This window comes from Chiroxiphia lanceolata, chromosome 27 (genome assembly GCF_009829145.1).
Source record: "Chiroxiphia lanceolata isolate bChiLan1 chromosome 27, bChiLan1.pri, whole genome shotgun sequence".
Lineage (NCBI taxonomy): Eukaryota > Metazoa > Chordata > Aves > Passeriformes > Pipridae > Chiroxiphia > Chiroxiphia lanceolata.
Window position 1 is genome coordinate 6,234,828 of NC_045663.1, and position 12,732 is coordinate 6,247,559.

General features: G+C 54.6%; 1 protein-coding gene across 1 annotated transcript; it reads left to right on the plus strand.

Annotated features, from left to right (window-relative positions):
* Positions 1-891: 891 nt before the first annotated feature.
* Positions 892-12,453, plus strand: RNF31 (ring finger protein 31). The gene is made up of 6 exons (XM_032712018.1): positions 892-1,091; positions 7,956-8,134; positions 9,216-9,443; positions 11,014-11,187; positions 11,664-11,759; positions 12,217-12,453. The coding sequence occupies exons 1-6, from the start codon at positions 1,061-1,063 to the stop codon at positions 12,250-12,252; spliced, it is 744 nt and encodes a 247-aa protein (XP_032567909.1). The 5' UTR covers positions 892-1,060; the 3' UTR covers positions 12,253-12,453.
* The last annotated feature ends 279 nt before the right edge of the window (positions 12,454-12,732 follow it).

The following is a 12,732-nucleotide window of genomic DNA, read 5'->3' on the forward strand; positions in this document are numbered from 1 at the left end:
CTTCTCTTGTGGGTAAATTAAAACCAATGAACTGTTTTACTAAGCTGGCATATGGATTGTTTTAGGAGGCATTTCCTGTGGAATGGGTCTTTGTGCTGAATGTTTTAGTGAAATGCTTTCTTGGTTGTATTTTACTCCTGTAAAAACCTTTTGCCAAAATATCTTATTTTTTTCACTAAATTAAAAAGAATTTCTCTTAGAGAAGAGTGTGTCATTCTTTCTCCGGATGCTAATTAGAGGTTAAAATGAACCAAAAGGCTTTTAAAAAGTCTTAAATAAAAAAATACAACCGTTCTGGGCAGTATATAGCTTAATCCGGAGCGTAATATCTGTGACATCACAATGGGGTGCATGGCACATGGGTTAGGCTGCATTATGACACTGTGTGTGTGTTCTTTGGTTGACAGCAGCCATTCTGGAATGGAGAGGATAGGCCATGACATCACAATGGGGCCCATGGCACTCGGGTAGGTCTCCACTGTGGGGTGTGGGGCATTGGTTTTTGGTTTCCAGGGGCCATCCTGGAATGGAGAAGATAGGCTGTGACATCACAAAGAGGCCCATGGCACATAGGTTGGGCTGCATTATGACACTGTGGGGCCTTGGTTCTTTGGTTTTTGGGGCCATTCTGGAATGGAGGGAATGGGCTATGACATCACAAAGGGGCCCATGGCACATCGGTGGGGCTTCACTGTGACACTGTTGGGCATTGGTTCTTAGTTTTCTAGAGGCCATTCTGAAATGGAGAGGATAGGCTGTGACATCACAAAGGGGCTGTATTGTTGGGTGTGGGGCATTGCCTCTTAGTTTTCCATGGGCCATTCCAGAATGGAGAGCATAGGCCATGACATCACAAAGGGGCCAATAGCACAGAGGTAAGGTCGCAATGTGGGGGAGTGGGATGTGTGTTCTTTGTATTCCAGGGGCCTTTAGGAGTTGGAGAGGATAGGCCGTGACATCACAAAGAAACCCATGGCACACGGGTGAGGCTGCATTCTGACAATGTGGGGTGCTGTTTTTTGGGTTGCCAGGGGCTATTCTGGAATGGAGAGGATAGGCCATGACATCACAAAATGGCCCATGGCACACAGGTAAGATTGCAATGTGGAGGAGTGTTATATGTGTTCTTTGGTTTCCTGGGGCCGTTCCAGAATGGAGAGGATAGGCCGTGACATCACACAGGGGCCCAGGGCACACAGGTGGGGCTGCACTGTGATATTGTGAGGCGTTGGTTCTTTGGTTTCCAGGGGCCATTCCCTAATCGATAGGATAGACTATTACATCAGAACGGGGCCTAAGGCACACAGGTGGGGCTGCCATGTGTTAGTGTGGGGCATTGATTCTTTGGTTTCCTGGGGCCATTGCAGAATGGAGAGGATAAGCTGTGACATCACAAAGGGGTGCCAGTTACATGGGTTGGGCTGCTCTGTGGGGTGTGGGGTGCTGCCTCTTTGGTTGCCAGGGACATTCTGGAATGATGGCAGTAGGCCGTGACATCAAAAAGGGGCCCATGGTACCCGGATGGAGCTGCACTGTGACATTGTGGGGTGTTTGTTCTTTGGTTGCAAGGGGCAATTCCGGAGTGGAAAGTATAGTTTGTGACATCACAGTGAGGCCCATGGTACACAGGTGGGGCTGTACTGTGGGGGAATGCAGCGTTCCTTCTTTGGTTGCCAGTGTCAATAGTCAAATGAAGATGCTAGGCCGTGACATCACAAAGGTGCCCATGGCACATGGGTGGGGCTGTACTCTGGGGGTTTGTGGTGCTGGTTCTTTGGTTGACAAGGGCCGTTCCAGAATGGGGAGGATAGGTCGTGACATCACAAAGGGGCCCATGGCACATGGGAGAGACTGCACTATGACATTTCGTGGCTCTGCTCCACTGGGAATACAGACGGCCACTGCAAAAAAATCACAAAGGCAAAGGCACATACTGAGGGATAACCTCAGAGTGCAACATTCTGACCAAAGGTCCCCTCTCAGGTTCCTTTGTACTGACCTCTTACTGCAAGGACCTCCTTCCCATTCTGCTGACGCTTGTAGGGTTGCGTACCACCAGGAAAAAAAAAACAAATTATAAGGGATGTGCTTAGATTCACCAATGATACAGCCCGCCAGAATTAACATCTGCTTCAGAGTGGCAGGAAAATGCTCACCTTACTCGTCTGCCCTCCGGTGCTAATAGCCCGCCCCACCACTTGCATCCCACCTTGAAAGAGAGAACAAAAAGACGCTCACAACAATGACCTTTGAAGAGCAGTGCCTGTCAGAACTGCAAGGAGGGATGCAGAACAATCTTATGTGGGTGATATTCTCTGCTCTGACCTGCAAAACCTAGTGCTGGGGTCAAAACTAAGACTCTCTGCTTCCCTCTCCTAAGGGATTTGGTTTTAGACATCTCTTTCCCTTATGCTCATTTCAAAAGCCCTCCCGGCAATTCCCAAGCCTGTACCTGGCTCTCATCCCCTCTCTGGCTCAGAGCCCTCAACTTATGTTTCAGAGAGCTGGGCCTGTCAATTCATCTTCCAAAAGCATGGCCCTTCGGCTGGTTCAGAGATTCCTGCAGTCGCACCAGGCCCTGCCCAAGGCCCTCCTATCAGGGTCTGGGCCCTGGAGGCAGGGGGAGAACCCCCCCGCGGCTTGGCTGTTCTTGCCCAGCCCTTGTCTGGCCCAGCATCCTCCCCCCTGCACACTCCCCACTGCCACAGGCTGCACTGGGGCAGCATTTCCTTCTTGGGCCCTTTCGAGCTGCCCCCATGGGGACACTTCCATTTTCTGGGCCAAGCACCAGAGCCAATCCCAGCCAGTCCCATTGTCCCGGTCTGACTCCTGGTGGCCCTTGGAAGCCAAGAGCCAAAGGCCGACACCCACAGAGTGCAGCCCCACCCATCTGCACTGGGGCCCCAGGGGTTCCCTTTACCAAACAGCCCCTGCAAACCCTTGTCAGAGAGAAAATTGGGTGACTCCTGGGTGCTTTTAGTAAAGAGGTCTAAACATTTCTTGAATAATGGAGGGGGGTGACATTTTTGTTCTTGACATTTCCAGTTCTCCATTTGGGGGCAGGATGTCCTCTGGGCCAATGTTTTGTTTCCTTTGGAGTGAGTGCAGCCTCAGGGGGCTGAGCCCTCTCTGGCTGGGCGTGGCCTCCCCTGGAGAGACTCAGGCCTGGCTGGGCTGCCTCAGGCAGATGCTGCAGGAAGAAGAGCTCAGGCCAGGCCACCTGTGTCTGGTGTCCCTGGGGCTCAGCCTGTGCCCGATTGCTGTGCAGGGGCTGAGCCCCACCTCTGCCTCGGGGCCTTGGGCAAAGGGCTGGCAAGGAAGAGGCCCAGGAGCCTGCCCAGCTTTCCTCCTCCCTGGAGGCTCTCAGTCCTCGCCCGGCACCGTGTGGGCCCAAGGCCTTGCTGGCTTCGGGCTCATGGCCCACTGGCACTATCCTACCGGCCTGACCCCCCTCCTTCCCCTCTCTTCAGCCTCTCCTGCCTTTTATGGCAAGGTGCCTTCCAAGGAAAACCCCAGTTCTCAGCAATGGCACCTGTGGCACGGCTGCAAGGGTCGAGTCTGCCAGGCAAGAGCAGGAGCACAGAGAGCCTGAGGAGCCAGGAGATGCCCTGGCTGGGCATCGTGCTGCTGCGGGACAAGCTGACACCTCTGCGCAGTCTCTGGCTGTCCCTGCCAGCCGACTTCTGCCCAGGCTCTGGGCACGGGGACGGAGCGCTGACAGTTCTCAGCCACCATGCTGTTCCACAAAGGCTGTGATGTCACAAGGCCCTTGCCTGGCAGCCAGAAGATGAGCAAGGCAAGGCAAGGATGGAGCCTCTGAGCCACCGGCACGCTGTCCCCAAAGGCTGGGATGGCACAGAAGCCCAGAATCCATGAAGTTGGCAGAGACGTGAGATCAACCGGCGTCCAGCCTACGACCCATCCCCAGCACGTCAAGCAGACCACGGCACTCAATGCCATGTCCAGTCTTTCTTTAAACACCTTCAGGGACGGTGACTCCACCACCTCCCTGGGCAGCCCATTTCAATACCTAATCCCTGTTTCTGTCCAAAAAGTCTTGTTCCTGTCCATGACAAACATCCCCTGACAGGCAGGTCCTCATGTCCTCTTGTCCTATGGCCTGTTGCCTCAGAGAAGGGGCTGACCCCCACCTGGCTCCAACCTCCTGTCAGGAGGCTGGGGACAGGGAAAGGGCCAGCCCCGAGCCTCCTATTCTCCAAGTTGGAGAAACCCAGCTCCCTCAGCTGCCCCTCAGAGGACATGCACTCCAGACCCTTGCCCAACTCCATTGCCCTGCTCTCCACCCACTCCAGCCCCTCAATGTTCTCCCTGAATTGAGGGGCCCAGAGCTGGACACAGCACTCCAGGTGTGGTCTCACCAGTGCCCAGTCCAGCAGAAGAATCACTGTCCTGCTCCTGCTGCCACACTCTTTCTGATACAGGCCAGCCTACCGTTGGCCTTCTTGCCCACCTGGGCACCCGCTGGCTCAGCTTCAGCCAATGTCCACCAGCACCCCCAGGGCCTTTCCCACGGGGACCCTTTGCAGCTACTCTTCCCCCAGCATGGAGCTGCAGGGGATTATTGTGGCCAGAGGCACCAAAGGCACTCTTGAACCTCATGCCCATGGTGTCGGTCCAGGGGTCCAGCCTGTCCAGGTCCCTCTGCACAGCCTTCCTACCCTCCAGCACATCGATGCCGCAAGCCAACTTGCTGTCTTCTGCCAATTTGCTCTTGGAAGACTCAATCCCCTCAAGCAGATCCCCACCAAAATTATGAAACAGGACTGGGCCTGTTACCCAACAAGTTCTATTTCTTTGCAAAGGAGCCCAAGCAGCACTGGAGAGAAATTGTTGGCAGGAGATTGAATCGGAGCAATAGACAATGGATGATAGACAAGTTCTGGGCCATGTCCATTTGTTAGAAAAACAAATTAAAAGTTTAGACCTGACATACTTTTGTGATATTTTTTCAGGGGGATTTTTAGGTGGTTTTGGGGGGTTCTAGAAGGGATCCTCGGACTGTTAATTGGGGGTTCTGGTGGGTTTTCAGTATGTTTAGGGGGTCCGAGGTGGGATTTCGGGGCTCTCTGGGTGGGTTTGGGGAGGTCCCTCCCCCCCCACCCCCTTTTCCCCCCCAGGCCAGCGAACCCCATGGGCTGCTCCCAGAATCTTTAAGACCCTCCCTCTTTGTGCCCCATCTCCCCTCACCCTCCAGAATTTCAGGGGGTCTCTGCACCACCCCCTCCTCCCAGGATGTAATTTTGGGGTCTGGGTCCCGCCTCGGGGGGCTCCTCCAGGGCCTGGTGGAGGAGGGGGAACGTCAGGGGGGCCCTGGAGAAGGGGGGGCCCCTTGGGAGTCCCTCCCTGCTTAAGGCTGCCTGGGCATGGCTTAAAGGGGCAGGGCAGACCGACCACACCCTCCTGGCTCTGATTGGACAGCGCCGGTGTCAGGTGAGGGAATAGGGCCTGAAGGGGTGGAGCCAAGGGTGTTTGGGGCGTGGCTCAGTTTGGAGGTGGGGCTTTGTTCATGGGTGGGGCTTAGTTGGTGGGGAGGGATCTGTGGGCAGGGCCTGGGGACGGATTAAAGGGGCAGGGGATCCCATAGAGTGTCTGAATTGGGGATATGGGGGCAGGGCTTAAAGGGGAGGGTTTAAAAGAGGGTGGAGTTTTGGGAGGGGGAGGGGTTAAAGAAGTGGAGGGTCCCATAGAGGGTCTGAATGGGGAGATTTGGGGCGTGGCTTAGTCTGGGGGCAGGGCTTAGTTGGTGGGGTGGGGCCTGGGGGTGGGGTTTCGGGAGGGATTAAAGGGGTGGTGGGATCCCATAGAGGGTCTGAATGAGGAGATTTTGGGGAGATGAGGGTGGGGCCAAACGGGGTGGAGGGGTCCCATGGAGGGTTGGGAGCGTGGTTTAGTCTGGGCGTGGGGCTTAGTTGGTGGGGGGGGTCTGTAGGTGGGACCTGGGTAAGGTTAAGGGGGTGGGGAGTTCTGTAGATGGTCTGAATGGGGAGGTTTTTGAGAGATAGGGATGGAGCCTAAAGGTGAGGGGCAGGGTTTTAAAAGGGATGGAGTCTGGGGGAGGGTTAAAGGGCTAAGGGGTCCCAGAGAGGGTCCGGGGAGGGGGGGTTGGGGGCGTAGCTTAGTTGGGGGGTGGGGCTTAGTTGATGGGTGGGGCTTGGTGGAGAGGGTTCTGTGGAAGGGGCCTGGGAAGGGGTCAGGGTTTAAATGGGGGGGGGGGGCCCATGTATTGACCTGAATGGAAGGGGTGGCTGGGGGCAAGGCTTAGGTCTGAGGTTACTGGGATTTACTGGTTTGGGCTTGGGTTGCTGGGAGTCACTGGGTGTTACTGGGATGGGGTTTGAGTTTACTTGCTTAGCATTTAGACTTACTGGTTTGGGCTTCGGGGTTCCTGGGAGTCACTGATTGGTGTTCCTGGTTACTGGTTTGGTGTTACTGGTTTCGACTTTGGGGTTACTGGGAATCACTGGTTAGTGTTCCTGGTTACTGGTTTGGTGTTACTGGTTTGGGCTTTGGGGTTACTGTGAGTCACTAGTTTGGGGATTGGTCCATCTTCCTTTTTATTGGTCCATACCAGGTGGTTTATGGGATGTAAGAAGGGTTGTAGATTGGTTTATGCTGGTTTCTACTGGTTTCTACCGATCTATACTGGTCTGTACCAATCTGTACCAATCTATACCAGTCCATACTGGTCATTATTGATCCACGTTCCTTTATAGTGGTCCACACTAGGTGGTTTATGTGATGGAATAGGGGTTTTAGAGTGTTTTAAACTGGTTTGCACTGGTCCATAGAAGTCTATTGCAGTCCGTATCAGCCTATACTGGTCCATACTGGTCCATACTCCTTTCTACTGGTCCATTCTAGGCGGCTCGTGGTACATAAGAGAGGTTCTGTATTGGTTTATGCTGGTTTGTACCAGTCCATGGTAGTTTATATCAATGTGTATCAGTCCCTGCTGGTCCCTACTGGTTCATACCAGTCCATACTGGTCTATACTGGTCCATATCAGGTGATTTATGGGATGGAGTAGTAGTTGTAGGGTGGTTTACACTCCATTTGTATTGGTTTGTACTGATGTGCACAGGTCCATACTGGTCCTTACTCATCCATACCCCGTTATACTGATCTGTAGCAGCTGGTTTATGGGATGGAAGAGGGCTTCTATACTGGTTTATATTGGTTTGTAGGAGGTGTGTCCCAGGGGCAGGGGAACCAAGGGACATGCACAGGGACAGACAACCCCATTGGTTCTAAGGTCACATGGTTTTAGGGATAAAGGGAGGGTGAGATTCAAATAAATCCTCTTTGATTCCACCCACATCAGAGAGCAGACTCATTCTTTATCATATAAAGACCACCAACCCTACATTGGTTTATAGTGGTTTTTATTGGCTTGTACTGGTGTCTTCTGGTTCCTGCTGGTTCATACCAGTCCATACTGGTCTATACTGGTGCATACCAGGTGGCTTATGGGATGGAATAGAGGTTGTAGAGTGGTTTATACCAGTTTATATTGGTTTATACCAGTCCATACCAGTCTATACCAGTATGGACTACCAGGGTCCGTACTTGTCCTGACTGGTCTGTACCAGTTCATACCAGTCCATACTAGTCTATACTGGTCCATACAAGATGGTTTATAGGACAGAATAGAGATTGTAGAGTGGTTTATACCGGTTTATATTGGTTTGTAGCAGTCTGTGTCAGTCTGTATCAGCCCATACTGGTCCTGATTTGTCCGTACTGGTTCATGCCGGTCCATACTGGTCTATACTGGTCCGTATCAGATGGTTTATGGGACAGAATCGAGATTGTGGATTGGTTTATACTGGTTTGTGCCAGTTTGTACCAGTCTATATTAGTCTGTACTGGTCCATACCAGTCTGTACCAGTCCTGACTAGTCCATACTGGTCCTGACTGGCTTCACTGGCCCCAGCTCCATGCCCTGTCTGCGTTGGGGTTCTGGGATCGCCGGGAGGTGGCGGCACTGCAGCGGAACAGGGGCAACCAGTGGGGGGGGTGCTGAGGGAGCTGCAGCGGCTCTGGCTCCGCCCCTTCCTGCAGCACCTGTGGTGGCCACCAGGGGCGCTGGACTTTGAGTGCCCCGACCAACAGGTGAACTGGGCAAACTGGGGGGACTGGGGGAGTGGGGGGACTGGGAGAGACTGGGGGGGACTGGGAGGGGATTGGGAGGGGAACTCGAGGGAGACTTTTGGGGGACAGGGAGAAGATTAAGGGGATGGGAGAGGCTGGGGGGGAATGGGGGGCACTGGGAGGGGTTTGGAGGGATTGGAAGGGGATTGGGGGGACTGGGAGAGAATTGGCAGGGACTGGGAGGGAAGTGAGGGGGGCGTGGAGGGGAATGGGAGGAGATTGGGAGGGACTGGGAGGGGATTGGGGGGAACTGGGACTAGGGGGGCACTGGGAGAGACTGGGAGGGGATTAGGGGAAACTGGGGGAGTTTGAGGGGAACTGAGGAGGGATTGGGGGGCTGGGAGAGGATTGACAGGCACTGGGAGGGAACTGAGGGGAGAATGGGAGGAATGGAAGAGACTGGGATAGGGGAGACTGAGAGAGGGCTTGGGGGACTGGAAGGGGATTGGGAGGGCCTGGGAGGGGACTGGGGGGATTGGAGGGAACTGGGAGGGACTGGAGGGACTGGGAAGGACTAGGTGGGAACTGGGAGGGACTGGGAGGGGACTGGGGGGATTGGAGGGAACTGGGAGGGACTGGAGGGACTGGGAAGGACTAGGTGGGAACTGGGAGGGACTGGGAGGGGATTGGGAGGGACTGGGAGGAGATTGGGCAGGGAGTGGGAGGGACTGGGATGGGACTGGGGGAACTAGGATGGACTGGGATGGACTGAGAGGGACTGGGAGGCAGTGGGGTCCCAAGCCCTTACTGGTCTTACTGGTTTAGGGCTTTGAGTTATTGGGAGCGACTGGGATTTACTGGTTGGAGTTTTGGGTTTACTGGGAGTTACTGGGAGTGGATTTAGGCTTACTGGAAGTTACTGGTTTGGGGTTTTTGGTTACGGGTTTCGAGTTATTGGGAGCCCCTGGGTGTTACTGGTGTGGGGTTTGGGCTTCCTGGGAGTCACTGGTTTGGGGTTTGGTGTTACTGGTTGACTCTTTGGTCTTACTGGGAGCTACTGGTCCTTACTGGGGGGGTCACCCGTGCTGTCCCCTCCCCCCAGGCGCTGATCTGGCAGATCTTGGCCACCCTGGATGCGGCCAGTTGGGGCCAGGCCTTGCTGGTGGCCAGTTTGGGGTGCGAACTGGGACTGGGCCGGGTGGAGCCCGGCGGCGAGGGCTTACTGGGAGAACTGGTGGAGGCGGTGAAGGACTACACGGACCGGGTGGCCCTAAGGAGGCAGCTCCGCTACGAGTGTGCTGTGTGCAGGTGGGGCCTGCCCCGGGCACAGGTGGGCACTGGCTTAGACTGGTTTGTGCTGGTTTAGTCTGGGAGGGGCTGTGAGGGGGTTGGGAGGGACTAGGAGGTTCTTAAAGGGTGTTAAGAGGGGATTGAGGGTACTGGGAGGGAATTGGGAGAGGATGGGGATGGTATTGGGGGGCATTGGGAGGGTGTTTAGGGTTACTGGGAGTCACTGGGAGTTACTGGGAAAGGGTTTGTTCTTACTGAGAGAGCATTTAAGGTTACTGGGAGTCACTGGGAGTTACTGGGAAGGGGTTTGCTGTTGCAGGGAGGGGGTTTGGGGTGTCTAGGAGTTTCTGGGATGGGGTTTAGGTTTACTGGGAGTAACTGGGAGGTGGTTTAGGGTTACTGGAGAGAGTTTAGATTTACTAGTGTGGAGTTTAATGTTACTGGTTTGGGGTTTGATGTTAATGGGAGGGTGTCTGGAGCTACTGGGAGTGAATTTAGGGTTACCCGGAGCTACTGGTACAGATGTGGTATTGGCTGCAATTCCACCTGTGACCACCGGGGGAGCACCATAAGCAGCTTCCCAATTGAACCTGTCACTGGGATGTTACTGGTGTGTTGCTGGTCCTTACTGGTTTGTACTGGTGCAGATAAAATGGCTGCTGGGCTGCTCGTGCCTGTTGTGCCCCGAGTGCTTCCAGCTGCAATTCTGGGTGGGGGCCCTGTTTACTGGGACTTACTGGTTTGGGGTTTAGGGTTACTGGGAATTACTAATTTGAGAGTTAGGGTTAGTGGGAGTTACTGGTTTGAAGGTTAGGGTTACTGGGAGTTACTGGTTTGGAGTTTAGGGTTATGAGGAGGCCATTTAATGTTACCAGTTTAGGGCTTGAGGTTACCGATTCAGGCATTAGAGTTACTGGGGCTTATTGGTTTGTGGTTTGGGGTTACTGGGATGCGATTTAGGGTTACTGGAACTTGGTGGGGTGGGGTTGGGGTTGCTGGTTTAGGGTTTGTTGTTACTGGGAGTAACTGTTTTAGGATCTGGAGTTACTGGGACTTACTGGTTTGGGGTTTGGCATTACTGGGAGTTATTGAAGGCTTACTGGAGAGTTACTGGAGGATTACTGGGAGCTACTGGGAGTGACTGGGAGCTCCTGGTTTTGGTGTATTACTGTCTGCAATTCCACCTGTGACCACCGGGGGCAGCACTAACAGTGTCCATAGCAGTAATGGTTACTGGTGTGTTACTGGTGGGTTACTGGTCTTTACTGGTTTGTATTGGCGCAGATGCAGTGGCTGCCGGGCTGCTTGTGCCCACTGTGCCCTGAGTGCTTCTGGCTGCTCTTCTGGGTGGGGGCCCTGCTTACTGGGAGTTACTGATTTAGGGTCTGGAGTTACTTGGACTACTAGTTTGGGGTTTGGCATTATTGGGAGTTATTAAGGGCTTACTGGAGGGTTACTGGGAGTGACCAGGAGCTACTGGTTTTCATGCATTATTGGCTGCAATTCCACCTGTGACCACCAGGGGCAGCACTAGCGCTATCCATATGTAATAATGGCTACTGGTGCATCACTGATGCATTACCAGTCCTTACTGGGGTGTACTGGTGCAGATGCAGTGGCTGCTGGGCTGCTCATGCCCACTCTGCCCTGAGTGCTTCCGGCTGCACTTCATGGTGGGGGTCCAGGAGAGGGGGGTGGGGGCCCTGGGCTGCCCCAGCTGCTCCCGCCCCAACCTGCGTGACGAGGCCCAGCACCTCTGGTACTGGTCCACACTGGAACTGCAGGTACTGGGAGCACTGGGGGGGGGGGAGTGGAGGGGATTGGGAAGGATTGGGAGGTATTGGGAGGGACTGGCAGGGGGTTAAAGGGTGTTAAAAGGGGTTTGGGGGCACTGTTTTATACTGGGAAGGGAGGGATTGGGGAGGAATTGGAGATGGACTGGGAGAGCATTGGGGAAGACTGGGAGGGGACTGGAGGGGACTGTGGGGGACTGGAAGGGATTGGGAGGGCATGGAGGGGGATTGGGAGGGACTAGGAGGAGGTTTGGGGTTACTGGGAGGGCATTGGGTTACTGGCACTTACTGGGAGCTACTGTCAGGAAGTTTGGGGTTACTGGGAGTTACTGGTCCTTACTGGGAGTCACTGGTTTGGGGTTTTTGGTTACTGATCTGGGGTCACAGGGAGTTACTGGTTTGGGGCTTGGGGTTGCTGGGAGGGTGTTTGGGGTTACTGGTCCTTACTGGTTTGTACTGGTTTGCAGCTCCAGAGCTGTTTGGACCCCGACACCTTTGGCTTTGTGACCCAGAAACTGATGGAGCTGGACCTGCTCCAGGACCCCCAATTCCGTCATGTACTGGGAGGGACTGGGAAGGGCTGGGAGGGGATTAGGGGGGACTGGGAGGGGAGTGGGAGGGTGGGGACTGGGAGGAGGGCTTAGGGTTACTGGAAGGGACTGGGAGGGAACTGGTGGGTAGTGGGAGGGACAGGGAGGTGCTTTAGGGTTACTGGGAGGAACTGGGAATTACTGAGGTTTCAAGTTACTGGGAGGGAATTTATGGTTACTGGGAGTTACTGGTTTGGGCTTTGGTGTTACAGGTTTGGGGTTTGGTGTTACTGCTAATTACGGATTTGGGGTTTTGGGGTAAGTAGGAATTAGTTTAGGGTTACCAAGAGGACTAGGAGTTACTGGAAAGGGGTTTAGTGTTGCTGGTTATTAGTGGTTTGGTGTTTGCTGTTACTGGTTGTTACTGGAGGGGTGTTTTGCTGTTCTTGGGGGCTCCCAGGGGGTGTCTGAGCCCCCCTAACTCCCACCCCCCCCAGTGCTCCTTTGGGTTCATCTTCGAGGCTGAGCGGGGCCCGGCCCAGTGTCCCCAGTGCCACCAGTGCTGCTACCCCCAGTGCCAGCACCCAGTGAGGGGGGGGGCTGGGTGGTTCTGTGAGGGTTTGGGGGATCCTGAGGTGAGTTTGGGGGGATAAAAAGGGCTTTGAGAGGTCACTGGGGGTGTTTTGTGGATTCCCTGGGGGGTCTTTGGGGGTCTCTTGGGGATCCCTGGAGGTCTTTGGGGGGTCATGGAGGGTCTCAGGGAGGGGTTTTGGGGGAATCCTAAAGGGAGTTTGGAATGTTAGGGGGGCATGGGGAAGGTTTTGGCGGGGGGGATTGGAGGGGAATTGTGGGGTTGGGGGTTTCCTGGGGGTGTTTGGGGATTCCTGAGGGTCTCTTTGGGGTCTTGGGAGTCCCTGGGGGTTCACCTGGGTTTCTGAGGGGGTCTCTGGGGGATCCCTGGGGGACTTTGGGGGGCTTTGCAGGGTCCTGGAGGAGTTCTGAGGGG